The sequence below is a fragment of the Diadema setosum genome, chromosome 20, assembly GCF_964275005.1.
Source record: "Diadema setosum chromosome 20, eeDiaSeto1, whole genome shotgun sequence".
NCBI classification, from domain to species: Eukaryota; Metazoa; Echinodermata; class Echinoidea; order Diadematoida; family Diadematidae; genus Diadema; species Diadema setosum.
The window spans coordinates 24,713,597-24,739,500 of record NC_092704.1 but is presented as its reverse complement, the minus strand read 5'-3'; the positions used below and the strand labels follow the sequence as shown (position 1 = coordinate 24,739,500).

Here is a 25,904-nt window from a genome sequence, read left to right as displayed (position 1 = left end):
GGCGTATGAAAAATTTTGTAAAGTGCACTACAGTCTTATCATAATTGTAAATATATTATAGTACATGTACTAGGTGTTTAAATTAAAAATTTCCCACTTTTGATCCTTAATATATTGTAGTTCGAAAACTATACATCAGATAACATTGTCATTGATATGAGTAATAGCTGAATAGTGTACAATTTACTTGTAGTTTGAGGTGATTTGAATATGAGAGCATGAATCAATTGTGTTAAATCCATGATTAATTTTTAAGTTAAGTTCTAGATTATGGTCAAATTTGAACCCTCTATACAAAATTGAACTTTACACAAGAACCAATGATGTGTATGTGAGTGTGTGCTGACAATGGCCCTGAACAATGGACACGAATACTGCGCATACCATCTTTGTCAGAGCTGTGCTGACTAGGCTTCTGGACTCTTGCTCCAAGGCACATCAATGCTTTATAAATAATTCATGATGGATTGCCCTGGACACTGCTAGTCTGAATTCATGGTAAAGGGTAAAATGCATGCACTTGAAAAAAAACAACAACAACCCATAAGCATATGTTTTCATGTGCTTGCATAAACACCACATTTCAGGATGAATAAAGACTAGCTGTGATAGTGGAATTTCTCATGAATGTGTAATAGAGCTTTCCAATCCTGGCCATTGTTCAGGACCATTGTCAGGGTATTAAACACACATTCTTATACACACCAATTGACCCCTGTGGAAAATTTAAGTTTTGTTCAGAGGGTTGAAAACAGCAAAATCTTAAACCTAACTTTAAAATGAATCTTGAATTTAATCAAACTGATTTATGCTATCATTTATGAATTACGTGTACCTCCAACAAAATTATGCACTATTCAGTTATTGCTCATATCAATGCCAGTGTTATCTGATAAATAGTTGTTGTTGTTTTTTAATTATTAAGGATCAAAAGTGGGAAATTTTTTTTTGTAACACCTAGTTCAGTACATACATGTATATCACAACTGTAAATGTACAGCACATTAATGATCATAAATATCATTACGTGGGTAGTTACCATGCATATAAGTGCAGTGGCGGATCCAGGTGGGGGTGCACCGGGCGCATGCCCCCCTTACCCCTTTAGTATTTTGTTAAAACAAAAGAAATAAAAAAGAAAAAAGCTGGGACGTGTAATTTTGTAAAGGCACCTCCCCTTTACAGAATTCCTGGCTCTGCCCCTGAATTGTGGCTGCTAATTGCAACTGGTGTGCTTTTAATTATCCTCATAAGCAGATCCACACTAACACCCGAACACTTACAATGTTCTCGTTTTGGATTGGCAAATCTTTGAGGCTATAGACTTCAAAATATATGTCTCATATGAAAAATAATTTTGCTTTTCACAATTGTGAATAAGATTCCATCGACAGAAATAAGTGATTGGAATTTAACGAGTCCTACCACTGACGTACATTTCAAAATGTATCCCATACATTCCATGGCAATGAGACAAAATGCTGAGTATATTCTACTCTTAAGTGCGTGACTGTAGACTGATTTATTAAGCTAACCAATCGAGTTTCATGAACATTATACCGTATAGGTATCTCCGACATAGCAACAACTAATTAATGCCAGATAGAATGGATCCAAGTCATCAAATTTTATGTAGGGTGCTTTGGAAGAGACGGGTGAACGGAATAACCGCATACCTGTTGCACAGGGAAAGACACGACATCAGAAAATACTTGCGTTCGGGTGTGTGTATAAATATATACATGTATAGTGAAAGAAATTAAGACTTGAGGCGGTCGTTGCTCTTGAGCTCCCTTTTTATCAGTCGAGTTTTCGGCCTGTCATCAGGCCTTCATCAGGAAAGGAACCATCTCTTGCAGTATATCTATATATATATATATATATATATATATATATATATATATATATATATATATATATATATATATATATAAATATATATATATATATATATATATATATATATATATATATATATATAATATATATATATATATATATATATATATATATATATATATATATATATATATATATGATTATGTATTTTTTTTTGGGGGGGGGGGTGGGGTAGATTAAAAAAAATTCTTCGGCTTTTAGGCTGTTTTCGGCTGCTAGGCCGTTTTCAGCAAGTCCGTGAGGTACAATTACTGTACAAATAAACTAAAATTTTCCACGAAATAGTTTAACAGGCCTTCAGAGAACTGAGAATACTTTAGAAGTTCATACGAAGAGAATACACTTTATGTAGACAGACAGGTAAGCAGATAGAGAGATAAATAGATACTGTATTCGCCATATATTCGCCGTTTTTCCCCCGCATTTCGCGAGTCGGGTGCTCTTCACGAATTTTAAAACACATGAAAATATTGATTCTGATCCTGGCAAGAATAAATGTGACGTGCGCGTGTACATATATGCTTCCACTGCCTTACTCGTAGACTAGTGCGAATTTAACCACTCACAATTGTTGGGAAGTGTCTATATTTGCGAAAGAAAAATTAGACTTGCTCAATATATGACGTATACTGAAAGTCACACAGACGGATAGATATGTAGATATATACATATATAGATATATAGATATATAGACATATAGATAGATAGATAGATAGATTGATAAATCAAATAAGTAGATAGATAGATAGATAGATAGATAGATAGATAGATAGATAGATAGATAGATAGATAGATAGATAGATATAGATAGATAGATAGATAGATAGATAGATAGATAGATAGATAGACATGCACTACACTGTATTTTTCTCAAAATACCAGGAACGTAAAAACATGCAAAAGGAAGATAGAGAATCATAATGACTTGCATTGGAACCGCTTACTCGTTCTCATCGATTGTGTTGAGGCGCTCCTGAGCGATTTCCGCCATTCTAGCTCCCATCTCTGGATACGCCTTGAGAACTGGTTCACAGCCACCGCACAAAGCCACACAAAGACAAAAAGGAAACAACAGCGATTTCAATTCATCTAGTAAGATCGAGATCACAAAATCCTCACAGCGATATCACTTTGACGAAATAATTATGACCTACTTATTAAAGTTCGTAATGAGCATTATGAACGCTAAACTAAACAAAACTAGAAATACTGTATTAAGCTATGAGTTTTACCCTCTGCTTGATAATCTGCCGAATAATCTCTTGCTTTCATTATTAAAAAAACAAAAACAAAAACAAAAACAAAAAAAAACTATCTACTAAACCTGTGAGGGACGTTTTAAATTGTTCTAGCAGTGTGACTATCATTTTGTAGTCAACGTATGTGTAGCTCCGCGAAGAATGGACGGAAACACGGACTAGCTGAAAAACAGCCGTGGCTAAAGTTCAGTACCGTGATTAAATAAAATAAACGAATGATGAATGAAAAGAAAATAATATAATTTGTGCGCTACATAGACCGAACCGATCCCGACGAGGATCGGTTTGTGTATGACATATTTACTGCGGTGTCGCTCGAGCCGGCCGCAATATGTCTATCATGCATTGACTACATTTACTCTTCGGCGGATGGGCAATATACACTTAATGGGACACAAGTAATGGCAAATCGTGGTGCTAAGTCAGTCTGGTGAATAAAGATGTTTACTTAAAATACCTTTGGAGAAGTCCTCCCTGCTGAGGCAGAACACGTCACACGTTGTGGCAGCGACAATGGAAGCAACTCGCCGCTCGTCAATCAGCAACGATATCTCTGTAATCGATAGAATTTGATAATCATTTCCAATTAGACTGACGTCGACTGTCAAAGAATCAAATTGACGCATGATCGCCATAAAACAACGATATATATACACTCGATAGCATTGATACTCATTTAAAGTCATACTGATATCGACTGTCGAAGAATTAAAATGACATTTCGTCATCCATTAGAACTCACAGGTCTGTAACCATGCTGTTGTTGTAGTTGTGCTTGCTTTTGTTGTTTTGTTGGTTTTTTTTATTTATATTTTTTTGTGTGTGTGCCTACAGTTGCACAAACTTAATTTAATATCGATGACTTCTGTACTCCAGAACCAGATCATTCATAAAATTGGCGAAGGAAACATAATTTCCGCCCAGTATAATATACTTACGGCTAAGTTGCTTCTACGCAGCTGCAACAGTGACACTGCTTTTTACAGATGATTATACATCCTTTCTCTAATAAGCCTACTTTCCCTGTCAAGGGAACAAATAGGTTAATTTTGTTATCCTTTTTTTTCAACCAAAGATGACGCAGGGAGGAGGGGAGAAAACGCGTAAACGTCATCGACCTGACCAAAATGGATTTACAAATTTGGAATGATGTCAGGGTTTTCATGATAATCACAGCTATAGTTGATCCATTTCAGATAATTATGAACTTCCACTTCACGTACCCCCAAAGTGGTCGCCGTCACTGAGTCGGTTGACGACCCGGTCGTCGACCCACACCTCCACCGTGCCGTGCTCAATGAAGTACATCGCCCCGCCCAAGCTGCCTGCCTTGATGATGATGTCGCCCTCGAGGAACACCTCGAAGGTCAGCTTCTCCACGACGTCGAAGGCGAAGTCGGGGTCGGCCTCCTTCAGGAAGTTGACCTTGGTGATGAACGCTGTGAAGTGGTGCTGCAAGATCTCCTGCAGAGCACACAAGGGAAAAATACGGTGAGAGAAATGATAACAATAAGGTCTTCTTTATCCAGGGTAGCCTCTCCCAGGGCAGTGTTGCCATTGCTCTACCAGAGGGTCTTGCCATTGTTATTACTACCCCAGCGTCGCCAGGCACCCATTTATACACCTGGGTCGAGGGACATGGGAGTAAAAATATCCTGTCCAAGGACGTAAACACTTGGCGGGAATCGAACTTGGATCCTCCGATTGGGAGTCCGGGAGTCTTATCCACTATGCCACAGCGCCCCCATGGAGGAAAGAAGATAATGAGAGATGAACAGAGGGTTCCATGACACTTGCTCCTGCGACAATATTGCTCCCATGAAATATCTGCACGCTATAAGCCAAACATAAAGTCTACCCACAGACGAAACCCTAGCCCTAATCCTAATCCTCGCATCAAACTAAACTAAAGTCCCATCACAACCCTAGCCCTAACCCAAGTCCTTGAAGAAAACAAGACCAGAGCAACTGTCGCAGGAGCAAATGTCATGTCACGAAATAGAAAGACGGACTGCCCCTTGGCAACCGCTAAGAATTCGCAGAATTCGCAGGTAATCTGTTTTAAATGATATCCATTATGGAAATCTACATGTAGATGACTCATCAGATGTGGAAATTTATCTATTTATCTATTTATACATTTATTCGTTTATTCATTCATTTGTTATTCTTTTTTTTTTCATGTTAGTCATGCTAGGTAAATCCATGCATGGGAAGAAAAGTGGTCTTTTATAGGGAGATTCCCCCTTATTTCAATTATGAATGCTATTAGATTCCACATCATCGATATGGTAACGAAATAGAAAGCCTGCCTCGTAAAGCTGCTTTGAATGTTTTACTCGGTTCTATATTACGAAACTGATAATCCTAAAGATCTACGATTTTGCTATATGAGTTCGACTGCTATACGTGAGAATGCTGTAGATCATAATGCCGAAAGTGGAGCATTTGGCAGTGGCTCGCTTAAACTCCAATGTCTTGCGCGCAACGCCCAGTCTCCATGGAAAAAGCTCTTACCCGTCTGATTGGATGCGACTGCTCCTGGAGGATTATCCTTTCGTTGAAGTACTTCCTCTGGTAGCGATGCTCGTAGTAAGTGAGCACCCGTCGCTGCGTTTTCATCGGCACTCTGCGGAATCTCAGGTATTCCTTGACTTGGTTTAGCTGACAGGTTTAGCAAGCAATACAAAGAGAGGCGTACACTGCCCCTTTTGCGTCATCCAGCGAGATCTAAGTGTCATCTCTTTGCAATGTGAAAATGAACATTACTACTCGAATTCTGCTACAGCCATTTTCTTATTGTTGCTATTAATGAAACTTTACATTATGTGATTGTACAGCAATTTCAGGAATATTCGTCACCAGACAAACTACAGAAGAATATTTAAGAATTTCTTAAGGATTCTGTTTGCATTATGTAATAGTCATTTTGCTTAAAAACGTTTGTACGTCTTTCCTTTCTCGTAATGTCTTCCATTCGCGTCTTTTTGTAAACCTTTTGGTTTAAACTGAGCGGCATCTTTGGAACAAGTCTCGAAAAAAAAATACTAGTATGCATGATCGGCGTTCTTCTGTTCTTCTGGTATTGATTCTGATATAAGCCAAGTGCATATTTTGTTTGGTTCCTCAGTGACTAAATACTAGTAGACATAGATAAAAACCAGTATGCTCACAGAGTTACAGATGTCGTAAAAGTATCGGAGTGCACATGCAAAGTCGCTTACCCGTTCGTTGTACAGTCTGCCCGACGCGTCCACGGCTAGCAGCAGGGTTGACATGGTACCGATGAACAGCGCATAGAATGTGGCGCCGAGCATCATACTGAACGTCGTCATCCACATCTCCGTCAGGTTCATCGGCGGGAATCGGCCGAAGCCAATGCTCAGCATGTGACAGATCGCCTTGAAGAACGACCACGAGTACTGCTCCATCTTGCTGGCGTTCTGCAGACCAAAATCAGAATTACAGTAGTTTCATTTTGGTGTATCGCAGCTTCCCTTGTATCAAAGCACTCAACGGACATCGCTGTTCAGATCTCAAATATTATCGGCTATATTATAGGTCCAACGTCGGTACTTGATTTAATTGCACTTTATTGCATTTAAAAAATCCATTTTAAACGAAATACAATATTTATGGCATGATATTAAAACGTGCATTTTGTAATAGGGATCAGTCCTATAGGGTAAGCCAGCCTGCACATAATGACCTGTGGTTACACAGTCTGAAATGGTAAGTTACTAACGACTGATCATTGATTGATTTGAGAATTCAAGTGAGATAATCCAAGAGTTTGTTTAACTTGATTAAAACAATATGATTTGACAGCCTCCACGAAATGAGCGCTAATTTTGAAAGGGACCTATTAAATTTGTAAGCGAACTGTCACACAAGATACTATAGACTACAGGCGTAAACCTTACAATGATAACAATGATAATAATCTTATAATGATAGACAGCTTGTCCAACTGTTTAACAGTCATTGACCCCAGATTTTATAGCGGAAACTTTGAGAGTTTAAACTTTTGTTGATGATTATGAAGAACAAAACGTTTATATCTCGGATCATCGCACCCAAGTTTACCGTGCGTCGCTGAAAATGTGAATTATGCCTTTCTTTATGTTATGAGTGATGGTTTGCCCCACAAGGAATTTTCTCGAGGACATTCTGTACTCAAGTTTCTGTAGCAGCAAAATAAAACAGCACGTAGAGTCGTTTGTCAGCCGTTCACATCACGTGATATGTGGTCCTGAAATAATGTCAAACTAGCGATAACGACAGAATGCTCGCCAAATCATTTCAGCAAGCCTTTGTGACGAGACTAAAGTGCTGAACTTGTCGCCTGGGAGAACCCGATGTTTGTCGTTTGCGAGGAATGTTCCCCTTTTCTTTTTCGTCCGCGAAGGATCGGTATTTGCGCAGCCGTTAGAGTCTAAGCAATATGTGTGTCCTTGTGGTCCGAAATACGCATGCGCGACATTAGCTATGCATTCTTCACCTGCAATAACATTGTAATAACTAATGCTCCAGCTCTTTGTCGTACCACATGTAGGTCCTACTACGATGTACATCGGGAGAAGAAAGAAAACCCACATAGAAATGGCAACTTTATCTGAAATGGTCAGCACTAGCTGATGAGGGTGACTTCCCGTACAAAATCCATTTCTATTTATAGGATCAATATTGTCCTTGATATTAATATTTTACTTTAGAGGGCCTACCCTTGTTTTGACAATGATTTATATTAAATGGGTTAGTCAAATACCGATTTATGATTGGCTAAACACAGTCACGTGATGGAGGCACATTGGTTATGTTCGCCCATGGGCAGAACATCTTTGTAATGTTCTCCCATGGGAAAACGTATTCACGTAACAAATGACAAGCGATACCAAACGATTGAACGATCATATTTTTCACGCAATCGATAGGATAAATTTGCCTTTTCCATACAATGTGAAAAAGCAGATGACCGATTATTGTAATGCGTACGAAAGTGTGATTTAAAGGACCCGCGCACAGTGGATTTGGCTCTGCGCGAGCGATCGAGTGCGTTGTGCTGGTGATTTGACTAACCCATATAATATAACAGATGATGACTTTTGTTGTTTGAAATGCTGTTGTTTGAAATGCTATTGTTTGAAATGCTATTGAGGGAGGTTATAAGTCCCTCGACTTCGTCTCGGGACTTATAACCTCCCTCAATAGCATTTCAAACCCTTCGGTTGGAACATTCGGTATGTTCCCTCCCCCCGTCAGTCATCATCTATATAATGAAGACGCACTGCTTTGCGAATTTTCATCGCAGAGACGTAAGCTGCTTTTTTTGATCTCCGCGCAGGGTTGAGTATATAGTATTCTAAAAGAGGCGATAAAAATGCTAAGATTAAAGTAAACAAATTCTAGCTTTACTTGAGTACTTACCGTACAAAACGCATCGAAACTTTCGTGGATCTTCGGTTAAAATTTGTTAATATTTCCTTATTTGAATACGCGTGTCTCTGAGAGAGAGAGAGAAAAAAAGAAGAATATGAATGCAGGATGACCGACCCATTTTGGCCAGTATGTATAGGCTTGTATATACAAGGCCTAATGAATATGCAAATCTTACCTCCAGACCGTTGATGACAACCCAGCAGTCGGGCGGGAAGTTTTGAAAAAAGGGGACCAGGAACTGAATGCAGCCATTCCAGTGCATGAGTAGGAGCATGACGAGGACGAGGTGAACGATGCGGATCACGGCAGACTCCACATTCAGCAGCTGTCGACGGACGATGACCACATGCGGATCACCACGGTGAAAAAACAAACAAACAAACAAACAAACAGAGCGATGCAGGCATTAGTAACACAGTACAGCTTTCAAGTACTGTACGGTACGAATACAAATACCATGAGTGTACGGCGGTGTTCAAGTGGATGCTTTTCGAAGCCAAATGGCGGAGGCATGATGTATGATTGAGTGGTGTTACGGCGATATCGATTGATTACTGGTTGAATCAATTACGGAATTCCTCGGCTTTGATATTTTTTTTTCCGTTTCTGTTTTATGGTTTACGCTGTGCTGGGAGGAGTATGAAGAAATCACTATCTTGTAATACTCATCCAACAACAATCCTGTATGCACTTCATTCTTTCGCGACACTTTTTGGATCACCGCTGCTATCACAAAGACATTTCTTTCGTACTATACACTGTTGATAAAAGGCATTATCGTGTTATTTTGTGTTTTCTTTTTGTCGCCACTCAATTCAACTGCCGTTCAGTGGCAAACTATTTTGCAATTGTTACGAACTGCATTAGATATGGATGTCCTATCGTTTGTGCAAGTCTAAAAGAGTCTTATTACTTTTCAGAGAAAAACTCCAATTCCATAGACTTTGTACACAGAAAAGAAAGGCGACAAATTTTACGATTAGTCCAAATCAAAACAAAAAACAGATAAATAAGTAAACGAAACATGCGGTTACCAACTATACCTCTTCTAGACGATGGATGTACCGTAGAAGACGTGATAGTCGCAGTAATCTTAGCAAGCTGAGTACTTTGGTCAGTCTATACGAGAAAGACAATTTGTGAAAAAAAAAAACAAGAACGAGCGAGAAGAACAATAAAGAGTATATCTGCATTTACACGGCAAATTCTCAATAGCTATTGCGCCACAATAGACGGATTCACTTACATTATCATGAAAACTTGTCAGAGGCTTGCCCGGTGACTTTGAACAGTGCATATATACAAACTGGATACCAAGGATTGAAATGTATTTATGCAGAAGAATGCAACAGTAGAATAGCTCGTTAATATACATACTTTGAGGCAACATATATCATAACCATATATTTCAAAGCATTACCAAATTGGCGTATTACCAGCGCAATTCGCATGGTTTTCAAAGAAACATTTTTGTTACACAGATACAAAAGTTAAGGGGACATGGGTTGGCGTACGGTTGCTCGCAAATGCCTCTATGCAAATCAAGGCACTAAAGTTGTGTCACTATTATATTGACGGTAAGTTTTAAAGAATTAAGGAGGCGTGAATGCGACAGGAATATAAATCGACTAGAACAATAGACCACTCTCGTCATCCACACACAAGCGTCAGCTCCCCGAGTTCAAACACTGGGCTAGACGTTCATGAATAAATGCATCCTCTCGAACGAGCCGACAAATAGCTTGAAATAATTGCCAGGATGTCTCACCTATGAATAAATGCATACATGTGCAAGTCAGCAGATGATCAATGAGAAGAACCTGGCCATTAAATTGGTCTTTGTCTGTGCAAGGTTTTACGATTTTTCACTGGGCTTCGTTGAGTATCGATGCATTATCAATACGAATATTCATGCACCTACTGCCTGCCTCCCTAAAAAGTGTCAGAAAACAGCACTTCCCTAGGTAAATTTAGATGTTCATTGGTGCTCAAAACCTACGTGCACTGTTAAAGCTTTGCTGTTCTATATAATTATGAGCCACTGCTACCTATATCATGTATACTGGTAATCACACGATTGTGTTTCTCATGATTTCTATACATTCCTGAAGAAATTTCTGAATTTAAGTTTTTCGTTTCTCTTTCTACAAATCTGTTCATTTCAGACGAGTAGCATTATGGGATAGTCCATAGCTGACTGTACTTCATACGACAGTATTTGCATCTTTTTTTTTTTTTCAAGTTATTACTTTTCATTGGTCATTCATTGACAATACCGGCGAATTCATCAAGTTTACTTTGCATAAAAGTCGTATGTGCTCCTTTCATTTTTATTGCGTGGTACTCGATTTCTATCACTATCACTTCGGGATCATTTCCTATATACAATATATGCCTTTAAATTCTCTGATATGTCTTTTTACATTCTTCTGCGTACTCTATGGATACACGTATACACTCCGAAGTTTAGTGACATCCGTTACGCGACCACTAAGCATGCGTAGTCTGTTTAATGACAATGGTATTAGTTGCAGCTGCAATTACCTCAATATTCTGAAGGCGAGAGCCGTTTGAGATGCGACGGTGGATCCTTCCAGAAACAGGTAGATGTAATCGAATGGAAACGACGAAATGAAATCCAGGAAAAACCAGCCTCGCAGGTAGCGGAAAACGATTTTTTGTCTGTCTAATATCACCTGAAACGAAAAGGAAAGGGATTTTTTTTTTAAAATAAATTTCAGACAAATTCTGAGATCCTGTAACTAAAAACTTCAGAACCTGAGCTAAATTTCCTTTCTGTAATTCTATAATGGGCTTGGTAGTTGTCATCTTTGAATAATTAACGTTGAAGCGTCCAACGTGTGTGAATGAGTTAAAATGTGCGTTTGTTTTGTGTTTGTGTGTGTATGTGCGTGTGTATGTATGTTTGTATGTGTTTGTGACTATGCGTAAGGCACAATTCATTCGCCAATCTCTCTCTCTCTCTCTCTCTCTCTCTCTCTCTCATTCTTTATGTATATCTCACTCAGTCTTGGGTTATATTTTTTTACATTATCATACGGTCTCCATAATAACTTCAAATATTTTGCAGGAAACTGCTTTGGTGCAGACTGAAAGAAAATTGTGCAAATTACTATTTTGACGACCCCGTAAGAAAAGATTAAAAAAACCCATGAGAATTCATGCTAAGTCTGTTAAAATCAAATGGTTGCTCGTGAAACAAATATGACTTATTCCTTAGACTGCGGTGAATCGCCCAGAGCTTCTAAACGCCGACGGTGTTATACGAACCGCTGTAGCATTTCTGATGACTCACTATACATCTCACAACTTTTATACCCCCTGGTCATACGGGTGCTGTTCGTTATTCCGAAGGTTCGATATTCCGAAGGTTCGATATTCCGAAGGCTCGTTAATCCGAAACACACAAATTCCCTATACCTAGAGGTTCGTTAATCCGAAAATGAAAAAGGGTTCGTTAATCCGAACATTTGTGGCGTTATTCCGAAGGTTCGTTATTCCGAAGATTTGTTCGTCCGAAAATGAAATTCGGAAAAACGAACCTTCGGAATAACGAGCTGTAACCGGTCATACTGGGACTCTTAAACTACGGGAAAGCCTTCCAATGATTCGGGAAACACGAATTTTTAACGCACTCAGGTAAAAAGAGGAATTGAAATTTACCAATCTTTTCTCATTTCTCATGGGAAAAGTGTACACATACTGAGTTCATTTGCTAATTACAATATCTAAATGGAATTGCCAACAGTGTACGTGAATGAAGAGCTATAAAAAAATGGTCTCAAAATCAACAGTTTGCATAATATTTATGATGTATAACATACGTTGTTCAGAATATATCATTTGACATGATTATTATGTATCTTTTGTATATTTCACACATTCAAATGTATATAATATGCTTATGATATAATTCCTGATTTATTCTGTGTTATGTTTTGATGGAAGAAAAATGAGAATGAAAAATAAATTAATTGAATATAATATTACAGCCTTCATTATGATGTAATATTTATGTATGTATGTATGTATGTATGTATGTATGCATGTATATATCAATATACGGTTAAATATAAATGCTTTATCAATCTCTGTATGTCTATATGCAATTACATAACATGTATATAATGTACTACATGCAGTTATATTTATAGTATCAATCAATCATGATATTCATACATTTACCTACATTCACATGCATACTTGTTGGTGGACAGTTTCTTTTTTTCACTCGACGCTGAAATTTCATTCTTGCGTGGGGTCATAAGCGCTTTGCAACTCGTTTATCATTCTTATTGTGCATGAATGTATTACGGCTGCATGTTTGCCTGCGTGTCTGTATAAATCATGACTGTGTAAGAGCGTATTGGGGAAGGGAAAGGGGAGCAGGCGAGCCTCACCGTATCTTCGGCGTTGAGGACGATGCCTGTGAAGAAGTTGAGCGTGATGTCGACCATGAAGAGAGAGTCCGACACGCAGTTGATGATGACCCAGTAGCGGGTGATCTCGTCGCTGAAGAAGGCCACGTTGACCGGAAGTAGTATGAGGGTTACCAGCAGTAGAAAGACCATGAAAAGGTCCCAGTACCACCTGCGGGTTTGCGGTCAGTCGAAGAGAGAGAGAAAAAGGGTTAGTTATTAACTATTGTATCACTGTATCACATGTATTTTTTTTTCCTCTTCTTTTTGTTACTGTTATTTTGGTTTTGCATCGTCCTAATGTTATTGTGTCTTCTAGTCTTCTTGTATGAATTGCACCAGTGCGCTTAGAAACACCAGCATATAGCGCCATATAAAGTCAATTATATCATTATTATTATCATTATTATTATTATCATTATCATTATTATCATTATTATTATTATTATCATTATCATCATCATCATCACCATTAGGAGAAAGAAGGAGAGAAAGAGACATATAGAAGGAGAAAGAGAGAGAGGGGGAGGGCGAGAGGGGGATAGAGAGGAAAGAAATCAAGCGAAATTTTGTATGTATAAAGCTCATTGGGGACTCCGGAGAAGATGTCATTATTGACTTATCAAATTTGCATAGAGTACCTTAAAAGTGTCAATTGGACTCCCAGTAAACGTGAGAAAGTATATAATTATAATGATATCTAATATCACATTTTACTGACACCTCTGTTCTTGATGTTGTAATTTTTGTTTCCTTTCTTTATTTATATCAACCTTCGCATACAGTATGATCCCTCTGCAAATGCCAACTCCTTTGCACGTTATTATAATCATATCTCTATAAGCAAAGACAGACAGTGTAGGTAGACAAATTAAAAGTATACTTACACGCGGACGATAGCTTGGATAATACAATTATACATTTCTGCGAATTCAAAGACCTAGATTTAATGTCTGTCCTTGGAGGAACACAAAAATACCTTCTTTTGAAAATTACATCTGAAACACACACGTACACACACACACACACACACACACACATATGCACCTACATAGACAAACACACACACACACGCGCACACACACACACCTACATAGACAAACACACACACACACACACACCCGATAATGAGGAGAGCCGAAGAGCGAGGCGACTTTAAGCTTGGAAGATGAAATGAAATCAATTTAATGATGTATGTCTTCCTTCGTTTCGCAATCTACTGCAGATTTAGACTTTACGGACAGCCAGCGTGAAAGCATTCCTGCAGCTTAAGGTACTGAAATGCGTGCTCGCCCGATAAACTCGTGGTCTGTTCAAAATGTGACATATCGGTGTATACATTCGGATGCTAGAGCATCCAAACGACATACAATATCTCGCACGGCGGAATAATGTTGTGTGCTCAGTGGAGTTTGATGAAATACAGCTATAAACAGTCAGACTTGATTGTTTGTATTATTTGGCGTCCTTAACCCATTCCCTCCCACCCTCTTTGTTTGTCCTATACATAGAATCAGTCTCATCGATGAAGGGGTGATGGGTTGGGGGATCTATTTGAAATGGGCTAAATTCCTCAACCCTGATGAACTATGAATATCAGCGTTGCCATTGAGTTTTCTAAATCACTGTTGGAAAAGACGTATGAGCCTGGGGACGTAACATACATAAAATATTTCAATGGGTCTCGAAATATATATCAATTTCTGGTATAGTTCCTTCAATGAAGTTGGAGGCTAAAAATACATTAATGGGATAGTCATTTTTGAAGAAGAAAGTGACAGTCGGCTGGTACGTCTTCGCGCTTTGCTGCGGAAATTGACTTGACAATTTTACGATAGGTTACTGGCACAGCAACTAATTTCGGCACTGTATGTCGGGAGTTTGGGGGTGTGTGTGTATTACAGATCTTCAATACCAAAGTTCCACGCATCACCGCTGAAGCAGAGTTTTTCTTTCCGCCACTTTGGATATGTACGTCACAAAGTTGTCGATTTGCGGCCACGTGAAAGAAAGCCGACTATACGAGTATCGGGAACTAATGGGGGTTTCGAGATAGGCGATCGCCCCCTCTCTCGTGGGTTGGAATTATGTTGTGATGCAAGTTCTCAGGGCGGAAGGGCCGTTGTGTATATTCATGGCAACATGTCGGGAATTCTCTACGACATTTCTTTGTAACGAGGCATGTCGGACAAGCCGGCTCGCTCCCGGAGCGCGGTCTGTGAAACATTATGGACGCGGGGGAAACCATTTTCATCACACGCGTCAATATGGCCCATGAGGATATCTTGACAAGTTTGGGGAAATATAAACATCGTCTGATCTGTCGAAATCTGTTTGTCGTGACGATTAGTTGTCGCTACCGCAATAGCTTTACAAAAGAAAAAAATTGATGTGCCTACGGCGACATCTACAGAAAAGCGATGAGCATGAAAACGTCCATAAACTTGGGCTATACATCACCTTAATAATCCTTAATTTCGAATTTATTCTTTCAACAGAATAGCTTCTATTTGCTTCCGGAGATAAAACTCTGACTTACTTTTGACTTTGACTAAAAATCAAAGCTTCTCAGAGGCAATAACTCTTGAAAGTATTACAATCTATTCTACGTGAGAAGGAGAAGATATGAAATTTAGACGTTAAAGGGAAGGCAAACCCAAAGAGCAATGTGGATTGAGTGAAAACAGCAATATTAGTAGAACACATCAGTGAAAGTTTGAAGAAAATCGGACAATCGATGCAAAAGTTATGAATTTTTAAAGTTTTGGTGTTGGGACCGCTAGATGAGGAGACTACTAGAGGTTATGACGTATGAGTGGACAACAATATAAAGAAAATATAAAGAAAATTCCAGAAATGTCAATTTTTCATGAAAATGACAAATTCCATGAACTTGATACTGACATATGCTAAGCTTAGCAATTATTCCCCCCTGCTTTCTGAAAGCGGTTACTCAAGTGCTCTTTCATAATGCTATACTTTAAAGGTTAATTTTGTTGAATTTCCTTTATATTTTCTTTGCGTTGTTGTCCACTCATACGTCATAGCCTCTAGTAGTCTCCTCATCCAGCTGTCCAGTGGTTCCAACACCAAAACTTTAAAAATTCATAACTTTTGCATCGATTGTCCGATTTTCCTCAAACTTTCACTGATGTGTTCTACTAATATTGCTGCTTTCACTCTATCCACATTGCTCTCTGGGTTTGCCTTCTCTTTAAGCAAAGCATTAAACAATACAAGTTGATGTGACGATCAACTTGCACTCTGAATTACCGAGATTCCCCCTTAGATGAAGTTAAAGCAGTACAAACACAAAGTACACATGCTCGTCAGTATTCTTCACCTCAAAATATCGAGCATACCATCTTGGAGTTCATTCATCTTTCTAGTAAAGGAGAAGACGTTTATTTATTTATTTTTTTTTTTTTGCTTCTGTACAATCACCATGGTTATCGAAATTATCAATAATAAACCAATTACAAGAGACAAGGGTGCCAGCAATGGCAAAAAACAACAACACCAACACAATTATATAGATGTATTGTTTGGGAATGAAAATAAAAATGAAATGAAATGACATGACATGAAATGAAATGGAATGAAATGGAATGAAATGAAATGAAATGAAATGACATGACATAAAATGACATAACATAAAAAGAAATGAAGTGATATGACATGACATGAAATGAAATGAAATGAAGTGAAATGAAATGAAATGAAATGAAATGAAATGAAATGAAATGAATTGAAATGAATGAAATGGAATTAAATGGAATTAAATGGAATGAAATGAAACAAAATGCATCTAATTCCAGTACCTACCGAAAGTTACTGAACGGGTGGATGACGAAGAGGTTAATACTCTGCTGTCGCTGCTGCTCATCCTTGAGCGCCTTCTCGCTGCGGTAGATCTTCTTCACGAACTCGCGGCCCGAGGCGAGGAAGAGTGATTCCTTGGTCGGTATCGAGATCGAGTTCCGCCTCGTGTTCTGGTCCGGGAATTCGATGATGAGGCTGTTGCCACGAGTCATCCGGGCCACTCTAGTATCACTCGGAACTGATGCAGGGAGACAGTGACGTCATCAATATGTTATGATCGTTTTGAACTGTTAAAGGGATCGTATAGTTTTGGTTGAGACCTAACTTTCCTTTTCTAACATGTTTGATGAAATAATGAAAAACATCTAATGAAGTATAAAAGAGCATGTAATTCCAAGAGGAATTCAATGTTTATTTAATGAAAATTGGTTTTGAAAAGGCTGAGATATCCAAAACATTTTTGATGAAATAATGAAAAACATCTAATGAAATATAAAAGAGCATATCCAAGAGGAATTCAATATCTATTTGATGAAAGTTGGTTTTGAAAAGGCTGAGATATCCAAAACAGCGTGATTAGATACCTTTTATTATGATAGCTTTGTTTTACTTTGTTTTTGGATATCTTAGCCATTCCAAAACCAAATTTTCATCAAACAAACTTTGAATTCCTCTTAAAATGGTATGCTCTCATAAGTGGTTTCTTGGTATCTCGCAAAAAGTTAAAAACCCAATCTTCATCTCCACCAATACTATAACATCCCTTTAAAAGGAATCATCGACTAGTGGTCTCTTGCATCCGACATGACACAATCACACACACACACATACATACAAACACACACTCACACACACAACAAACACATGCCCGCGCGCGCACACACACATACACACATAGATATACTTTATATACAATATCATCTATATTCATCTCCAACAAATGAATGGAAAGTAGGCCTAAGCCGTAATGCATTATTAATGTCCAACGTATTTTGGTCGTGTTGGTGCACCAGATTTTCAACGCGTCATGCGTCTCCTTCGGGGATCCCAGACAACATTGGTGCAACCATTACAATACAACGGACATTAATGGTGCATTACCTATCTCTATCTCTCAATTTTTGTGTTCTAGAATCAACCCATGGAATAAAATCTTTAATATATTCATCTATTGATGTATATAATCTATCTATTGATACATATCTCCCTCTCCCCCCTCTCTCTCTTATATATATATAAATGTATGTATATATATATATATATATATATATATATATATATAATCTCATATACAGTATACAAATAATGAATGTTTAAGAGTGCAATGGACAGAATATTTCATGAGGTGAAAGATGAAATGATCCATTCAACGAGGCGCACAAATGAAAAACATTTATTATTTGTTTTATATATAGATCCTTAATTGTCATTTGATGTTTTAGTAATTTAGAAACAAGAGAGAATCTGAGATCGTCGGGCTCTCAGCGAGCGTGCAATGGAGCAAAACGTGTGGATCCAAAATTGCACAGTAAATGAAGCCACAATTGCACGGATGATGACGTCACAGTGAAATGGGCCGAATGACCGATGTCACACAACCAATCAAATGACAAGGATATCTTCAGGCGTTATATAATATATAATTTATATATTATATATATATGACGAGCTTGAATGAAAAAAAAAAAAGATAAACACCATTCTCAATTTTTGTTAAAGGTCATCATCACATAGAAAAAAAGTAAACTTTTCGATGATACTGCACTCGTTACAAAACAAGAAATATTTTTGTAGATAATATATTATTGTAAGTATCAGCATTTTATGATTTAGATGTGTTATTCTTTTTTTCAAGCAGCTTTAGTTTCAGATATCTCAAGTTGATAAATGTTGACAGCAAGTCACCATCGGCTTGCGAGTCATTTGCATGTCTCCTTTATCCTCAAGATGTCACTAAATATCCACTCGTTATTCACAATCCTTCAAGTTTTCAGTTGGCAATCAACCAACCGAGTTCTACATCGCCACTCTCGATACAATTCCAAACACTGAGCAGTGATACGTCCGGCAATAACAGCGACCTAACGTCGCTGCGATTTGATTTTCAGAATACGAGAAAGTGGGGCACTTGTGCTATTTCTGTCGTGATCTGTTCTGCACGCACCTGGGAGATATGAGGTTGTTTTGGCTTCTTACACCCTTGAACACAGACACGTGTGAATGGTAGCTTTATACTATTATCTACGCCCGAGTGGGATCAGGTCGTCTTATTAGGCGCATTTCACACGGAGTGTTTCATCTCGATCGCCAGTATGAATGAGCCCGAGTTGCCAAAAGGTGAGAGCACTGTCCGGAGACGCACAGGCTCCCAAGCACAAGGCGCAATATCTCATTTTGTCACGTCGACTAGATTTGGCGGCAATCACGCCCGAATTCCACAATGGTGCACTGCGCAATCGCTCACCCGTCAAATATAGTAACCATGTATCAAAACCTGAGTCATCTTGGGACAATGCGAATCCCGGGTAATCTTACACCCAGCTGTGTCGGAAGCCAAGTCTTCTGTTTGTTTGTTTTTTGTTTGTTTGTCTGTTTGTTTTACAAAGTCACTATACATCCTGCAACGCTGTTTGTCTCGAGTTGTTCCGAGCACATAGATTCTACACTGCAGCTCCGAGTTCATTTGATTCTGATTCATGTTATATCGTGAGTTTATTTCATTCATTTTGTTTTGTCTTGTTCTGATGTCATTTCGTCGCCTTGTAGCGGCTGACGTCAAATGCGAGGCGCCGCATAGTGCAAACCATGATGGATAGTTATGAAAAACCGCATTCACAGCGGATAGTTTTCCAAGGTTCCTGTCAGATAAACTTGGAACTTTCAGTGATCTGAGCGACTTGTCGCTGTTACATAATAAGACAGCGTTCCTTCAAACGGCCCAAATCTTCTTGCTTGTGTTATACCTTCCTACTTGATTTGAATTCTACTTATGTTTTGCCGTTAACGTTAAAATAGTTGGTTTTAATGAGGTTTGTGCTGCAACACTACATTTGTGGACAAGGCAAAAATTGATAGCCGGTTATTCTTGCGAGGTGATGGGTCCTGCGTTTTGATGTTTCATTGCACTGCAATGAATGACCGATGCATTGAAGCATGTATTACTGGAACTTTTGAAGAATATATAATTATTACAAAGTATAAGAATTTTTCAGTATACTTCAGCCAATCAGAGAGCACACTATCACGAGGGGGCTTCGAAAACGGCCCTTTGACTGTTTGAAACAAATTTCATGTTTGAAACAACCCCCCCCCCCCCAAAAAAAAAAAAAAAATCCTGTGAACATCGATAGCAACTTTATCTCTATGTGATTCACGATATATTCCACCCAGACAGAAGTGAGTGGTTTCTGCGCTAGCCGAGCATACTGCATTGCCATTTACCTTGACATGAATTTGTACGTTAAAATGGAACAAAATCATGACAAAAGAAGCGAACTGATATTCCTGTTCACTGATGCGATTTCTGCGTCGTCGGAATTGCGCTCTACTTGCGAGTTCTCAGATGTTAGATCAAAATAACCTGTGAGGAATGTAGACATAATCTGAACATTTATTAATTCTGAACGCCGTAACATCTTTGATACGGAAACAACGCAATAAAGTATACTTAATTCAGCGTTTCGGAAATTTGTGAAATTGCTCTGCGCGCCCAATAAATTTACGCGCAAATCAGTGATTCGTGTCAGCAATTTAGAGGGAACAACCACATTCCTACTGACCGAGACAGTGCCTACACTGATTTCATCCAAAAAGCAAGCAACCTGGAAAGACGCCGCACTCAGCCGGACACTGAGATTCTCACTTGGAAAAAATGGAGGTTAAAGATAACAGCCCTCTATCATTGTCTATATAAATGAAAACCAGGAGAAGTCAGCATCATTAACATGACAAAGAAAATAATGTTTGTCCCAGGTAATGGTATCAACACCTAGTATGACCCGAGAACAACAATAATAATAACAACAAAAGCAAACAAGGGAGGAAGATTTGCGGTGTACTTCACTATGCAAACCTTCAAGCAACACATAAGTAAACAAGCGTATATATTTGTCTTTTAGGACAGTGGTGATGCTCTAAAGTTGTAATATTGCAGCCCTTGTTTCACTTCACACACGCAGTGCTGGTTATTTCAAAATCACGAGAATATGTAAAATTGACTTTTCCTGGGCTCACACTCACGTTGTAAACATTTTACCTCAATACCCATCTAAAGGCGTAACTTTAAAAACATCTTTGACAAATTCACCCCTGCTGTTTCAGTTGATCAAGAAGAAGCCCAAAGCGGGAAGGAAAGAAGAAGAAGAAGGAAGAGGAGGAAGAGGAAGAGGAGAAAAAGAAGAAGGAAGGGAAATATTATCTTCTCTCACTGCCAAAGGCGGATTGTGTATGCCCACCACCCGTTCCCACCCCTTCCCCTCCCACATCAGACGTTAATTGGACAGTGGTATAACTGCCGAAAGCTGATAAATTATGGTCATATTGTTGTTGTTGTTGTTTTTTTTTTTTTTGCTTAAAAGTGATAACATTAATGCTTCACTATCGAGTTCAATTGCCCGTTTGCTAACCTGCTTGAAACCAAATCAAGCGCAAGAGAAAGGAAATATTAACTAAAACGACTTGATATGATTCTATATGTTCCAGCTTCATTTGTCTGTATACCACATCACTTTCTTCCAGAAGGAATCCAAGTTTCGCACAAGGTTTATTTGGAGCTTTGAAGTAAGAGTAAACTGATGCGACGCCTGCGTCAGATTTCATGCATGCAGACTATTGTTTCACATCTACTGACGATAAACCAACACGAATGGTGATGTGGCGAATTATTGTCATCTCTATCAACTTCAAAATAAGAAAGAGGGATAGAGGAGGGGGCAAATTGGGTATATTGCTATAACCCCTTGTGGAGTTATTTCATTAGTGTGTGCGTGTCCGTGTGTGTTTGAGTGTAGAAGTTTTGTGTCCTCACACAGTTTACCTCATGTGTGTGTGCGTGTGTGTATGTATGTGTGTGTGTATTGCTATATTACATTATGGTCTTGTGGAGTTATTTTATTAGTCTGTGTGTGTCCGTGTGTGTTTGAGTGTAGAAGTTTCGTGTCTTGACACAGATTACCTCATGTGTGTGTGCGTGTGTGTGTGTGTGTGTGTTGCTATATCACATCATGGTCTTGTGGAGTATATTTTCATTAGTGTGTATGTGTGACCGTGTGTGTTTGAGTGTAGGTGTTTTGTGTCCTCACACAGATTACCTCATGTGTGTGTGTGTGTGTGTCTGATAGTTCGTGAAAACATGTACATTTGTTTTGTCTTTTCTCCACCAGTTCCCACCAGTGGGTACTCTCTCGCAAAATTGCTGCGACATAGTTATTCAAAATTTCTTTTTCTTTTTTCTTTTTTTTGTTGGTTACACGCTATTTGGCAAGCATATCGCTAAGACTTGTGGTTGTTTCATTACCTGCAACTGATATTATATATCGTGCATGAGCAGCAAATCAGTGAAATTGAAAGTGACGCAAGACTACATACTTAACTCCCAAAAAATAAAAGGACATTCGTGAAATATGTTTATGCTTAATTATACTAATAACATTCAGGAAAAATGCGAAGAATTAGATGTGACGAGTGTTTGTCTCGTATCTGTAATATCATTTCCAGTGAAATGAAAAATTTCCTACCAGCTTGTCCTGAGCGTCACATCCAATGTTATGAAATATGTCGGAAGTGACAACAACGGTGTTGTTAAATAAGGATTGTTGGTGAGCAGCCAACATTTCAGTTACAGCATGCTCACGAGAATTAACTCCAACGATAGACAACTACATAGAAAGGAAGACTATAGAATGCATCTTTGTATCTCAAACAGTTTACATTAGAATTAGAATCATTACAATGTCAAATCTGAATTTTTTTTTTTCAGGGAAAGTTTGCACTCCTCTTTGAAATTGCGATGCACAAAAAAATGCGGCAATAATGGCCTATACAAATAAGAATAAGCCTAAGTTCTTGAATAGCTCTTCTTTCTTCTCTTATTTTTCCTCATTTTTCTTTGTGTTTCTGTATGTGTGTGTGTGTGTGTGTGTGTGTGTATGCGTGGGGGGGGGGGGTGTAGAGCTCGCATATGGGGGTAACCAACTTCGAGCCTGCGGCGCAGATAACACGCGCTACTATGAAGCCTTGGACTCGGCCGCATTGCGGAGCAGACGGTTGTCCCTGGAATGGCGTGATCGCGATAGCTAACACCTGATATCGTTGTGTTTGACTTTTGGCGGATGTGTAATCTCTTTAATGTGTTGACTCTATGCAGTCTGTCATTCTCTCTTCCTCTCTTTCTCTCCCTCTGTCTATTTCTTTTCTCTTCCCTGAATCTCGCTGAGTCCCTGGCCCTTTGTGACATCATTTTTAACCGGTCGGCGTGCGGATGCCTTTTATTTTTCCCTCAGTGCGATGTCAAGACCAATGTCCGGAAACGAAGCACTCAGAGGTCGTGACTTTAAGCACTTTTAGGAATCATTTCAACCAAGTTATGAAGGGTGAAGAGTAAATTCGGAAACTGCGCAAGAGTTTAATCAAAGTCTGTGGTGACTACAACAATGTAGGCTACATATCATCTTACCCTCGGTTCTTTGAATGGTCTGGTATGAATGCGAGGTAAATAAAACCGCTCCTGCCACAATAATATTGCTCCAATCGTCTCCATAGAAAGGACTATAAGGTAAGGGTTAGGGATAGGGTTTTGCTGCGGTTGTAGGTTTAGTTTGATGTGAGGAGTAGGATTAGAGTTAGGGTTGCGTGTGTGGGTAGAAATTATGTTTAGTTTACGTGCAGATATTTCATGGGAGCAATCCATTGTCGCAGGAACAAACAATGACATGGAACCAAATACATGAACAAGCACTGCACAGTTGTATCATACGGATACTCAGTACATTTTTTCTGTCACTACCGTGCGCAACACATGCCTTTTTTTTTCTTCTTACGCATTTTCTCGTTACGTTGGTAAATTTCAATCTGTTTCAGCTGTTAAAAACATGACAAAGCGATTTTGTTATCAATGACGCGAAATGACAAATGATCAGTTACATCAAGGAGTGGAACATTGATATTACTGGACTCTCAGATTTTGTGTTTTGAAAAGAAATGATATGAAAGACGTATCGGTAGGTGGAGTTTTAAAGTATACATTCATGTATGTACGTATATAAATTATATATAATTATATATATATATATATATATATATATATATATATATGTATATATTATATACATGATATGTGTGCATGTGTGTGTGTGTGTCCCTAACTAGTCTTCGTTGCATTTTACTTGATATTTGAATAAACGTCAGCTAAGAAAACTGATCTATAACCTTGAAATGTGACAATAACAATCTCTCTCGCTTTCCCTCTCCTGAATCACAATCCTCCCTCGCGTCCCTCCCCCCACGGGCAACCTTGGACGTCCCACTATAGAGCGTGCATAGAACCAAGGAATACCCAACGAATTCAACAATTTGAAGATACGTTCGCAAGGATTCGCAGAGATACGCTGGAACCGATTTTCTTTGATTATTAATTTAAATATGTCCAAAAAAAAAAATTCGCTGCAGCGTCTCTCCGCGAATCCCTACGAAGAGCTAATGGATACAAAGAACGTCAAACAAATTGCAAACAATAAGATATTATATTCTAGTAATTAGCGATGGATGCGAGCGTATCCTAAAAATTTCGAATTCGTTGAGCATTATAGTTGACTCGATATGATCTGTGACCGGGCTTTTAATCTTACATGATGAAGAGTTATATACATATTAAATGAGGATAAGTTCAGGGAGAGTAATTAAATGCTTTCAGAGTATAATATACGTCATGACGTTGATAAGTCACGATCATAAATAAGGAACACATTAACCAACAAACAACTAATATTTGCCCGTCTTTCAATGTCTTTGATTTCTTCCACAAAAGTGGAAAAGCAGTATCTAACTATAAATCAGGATTTGATATAGGAATTCGATTATTTTCTACGAGCTTTGGTTCAGTTGTAGTTCTCTATCTTATTTGACCACGTGCATAAAACAACAACAAAATGTGGGGATATGGCATCATTTCACGATATACTTCGAATTATACCGGGAAACGTTACCTTTGCATGTATATCATTATCTGGTCATGATATCTCTTTGTAGGTGTTGCCTCTAACCATTCTTGCAAATTGTATTGGCGTATAACAATACTGATGATGATGATAATAATAGTAGTAATAGTAATAGTAATAGTAATTGTAGTAGTAATAGTAATAGTAATTGTAGTAGTAATAGGGTCTAGTAACAACAAGAACAGATAATCTTATAAAGCACTCATTCTATTCCTAAAAAGATATGGCGCATCATATAACGAGCATTCCTCAAGGAAACATTGTGCATAGTAAAAGCACAGAGAACTGAATGCATGTATAATCCGAGTTCTGACTCTATTTGACGCCGATTAGAAGTTTCCTTAAAGCAGCAGGATCAAAAAAAAAAAAAAAAATCACAGGTAACTTGAGCTGATGAGAACAAAACGTCACATTGGGGTAATCAACTTACCCGTACTTCTTTCCTTCAATTTTTGTGCTTCCATTTCCTGACGAATTGCATTCATCCTGGAAATCGGATCCGTGTTATTTGGTTCGACTTTGTTGGCCATGGTTTTTCTCCTGTTTATTACTCCTTACTTCATTTACTGTCCTCCTCCCGTACGAAAATCGTCGCTCATTTGTTGCAGTATAAAGTGCCGAAAGTGGATTTTGATGACGCGTTTGTTTTGCGCGTCGATTGTTAACTGACCTTGTTATACGTGATTCGAGAGGGATGCCGTGTCCTAGTTTAGATCGCTTTGTTACAGAAACGGAATTATCGTGAAAGCGGCTAGGCGTACTTTCATTCCCAGCCGCTGTTTCTGGGTTCTGATGTTCGACTGAGTGTGGTCATAGCATGCAAGCTCGGCGAG

General features: G+C 38.5%; 1 protein-coding gene across 2 annotated transcripts in view; it reads right to left on the bottom strand.

Moving 5' to 3' along the window:
• Nucleotides 1-25,904, bottom strand: part of LOC140243752 (potassium/sodium hyperpolarization-activated cyclic nucleotide-gated channel 4-like) — a 26,309-nt gene extending 405 nt beyond the window's left edge. Inside the window, exons 1-11 of one of the 2 annotated variants that reach the window (XM_072323418.1) lie at nt 25,502-25,904; nt 16,862-17,096; nt 13,019-13,208; nt 11,142-11,293; nt 9,641-9,716; nt 8,773-8,922; nt 6,383-6,601; nt 5,676-5,822; nt 4,382-4,622; nt 3,616-3,711; nt 2,844-2,922 (exon numbers count right to left, since the gene is read on the bottom strand). In XM_072323418.1, the coding sequence (XP_072179519.1) occupies nt 2,844-2,922; nt 3,616-3,711; nt 4,382-4,622; nt 5,676-5,822; nt 6,383-6,601; nt 8,773-8,922; nt 9,641-9,716; nt 11,142-11,293; nt 13,019-13,208; nt 16,862-17,096; nt 25,502-25,601 (1,685 nt within the window). In that variant the 5' untranslated portion in view covers nt 25,602-25,904. Of the gene's footprint in view, nt 1-2,828; nt 2,923-3,615; nt 3,712-4,381; nt 4,623-5,675; nt 5,823-6,382; nt 6,602-8,772; nt 8,923-9,640; nt 9,717-11,141; nt 11,294-13,018; nt 13,209-16,861; nt 17,097-25,501 lie in introns of both variants that reach the window. The other variant, XM_072323419.1, reaches the window with a different exon arrangement.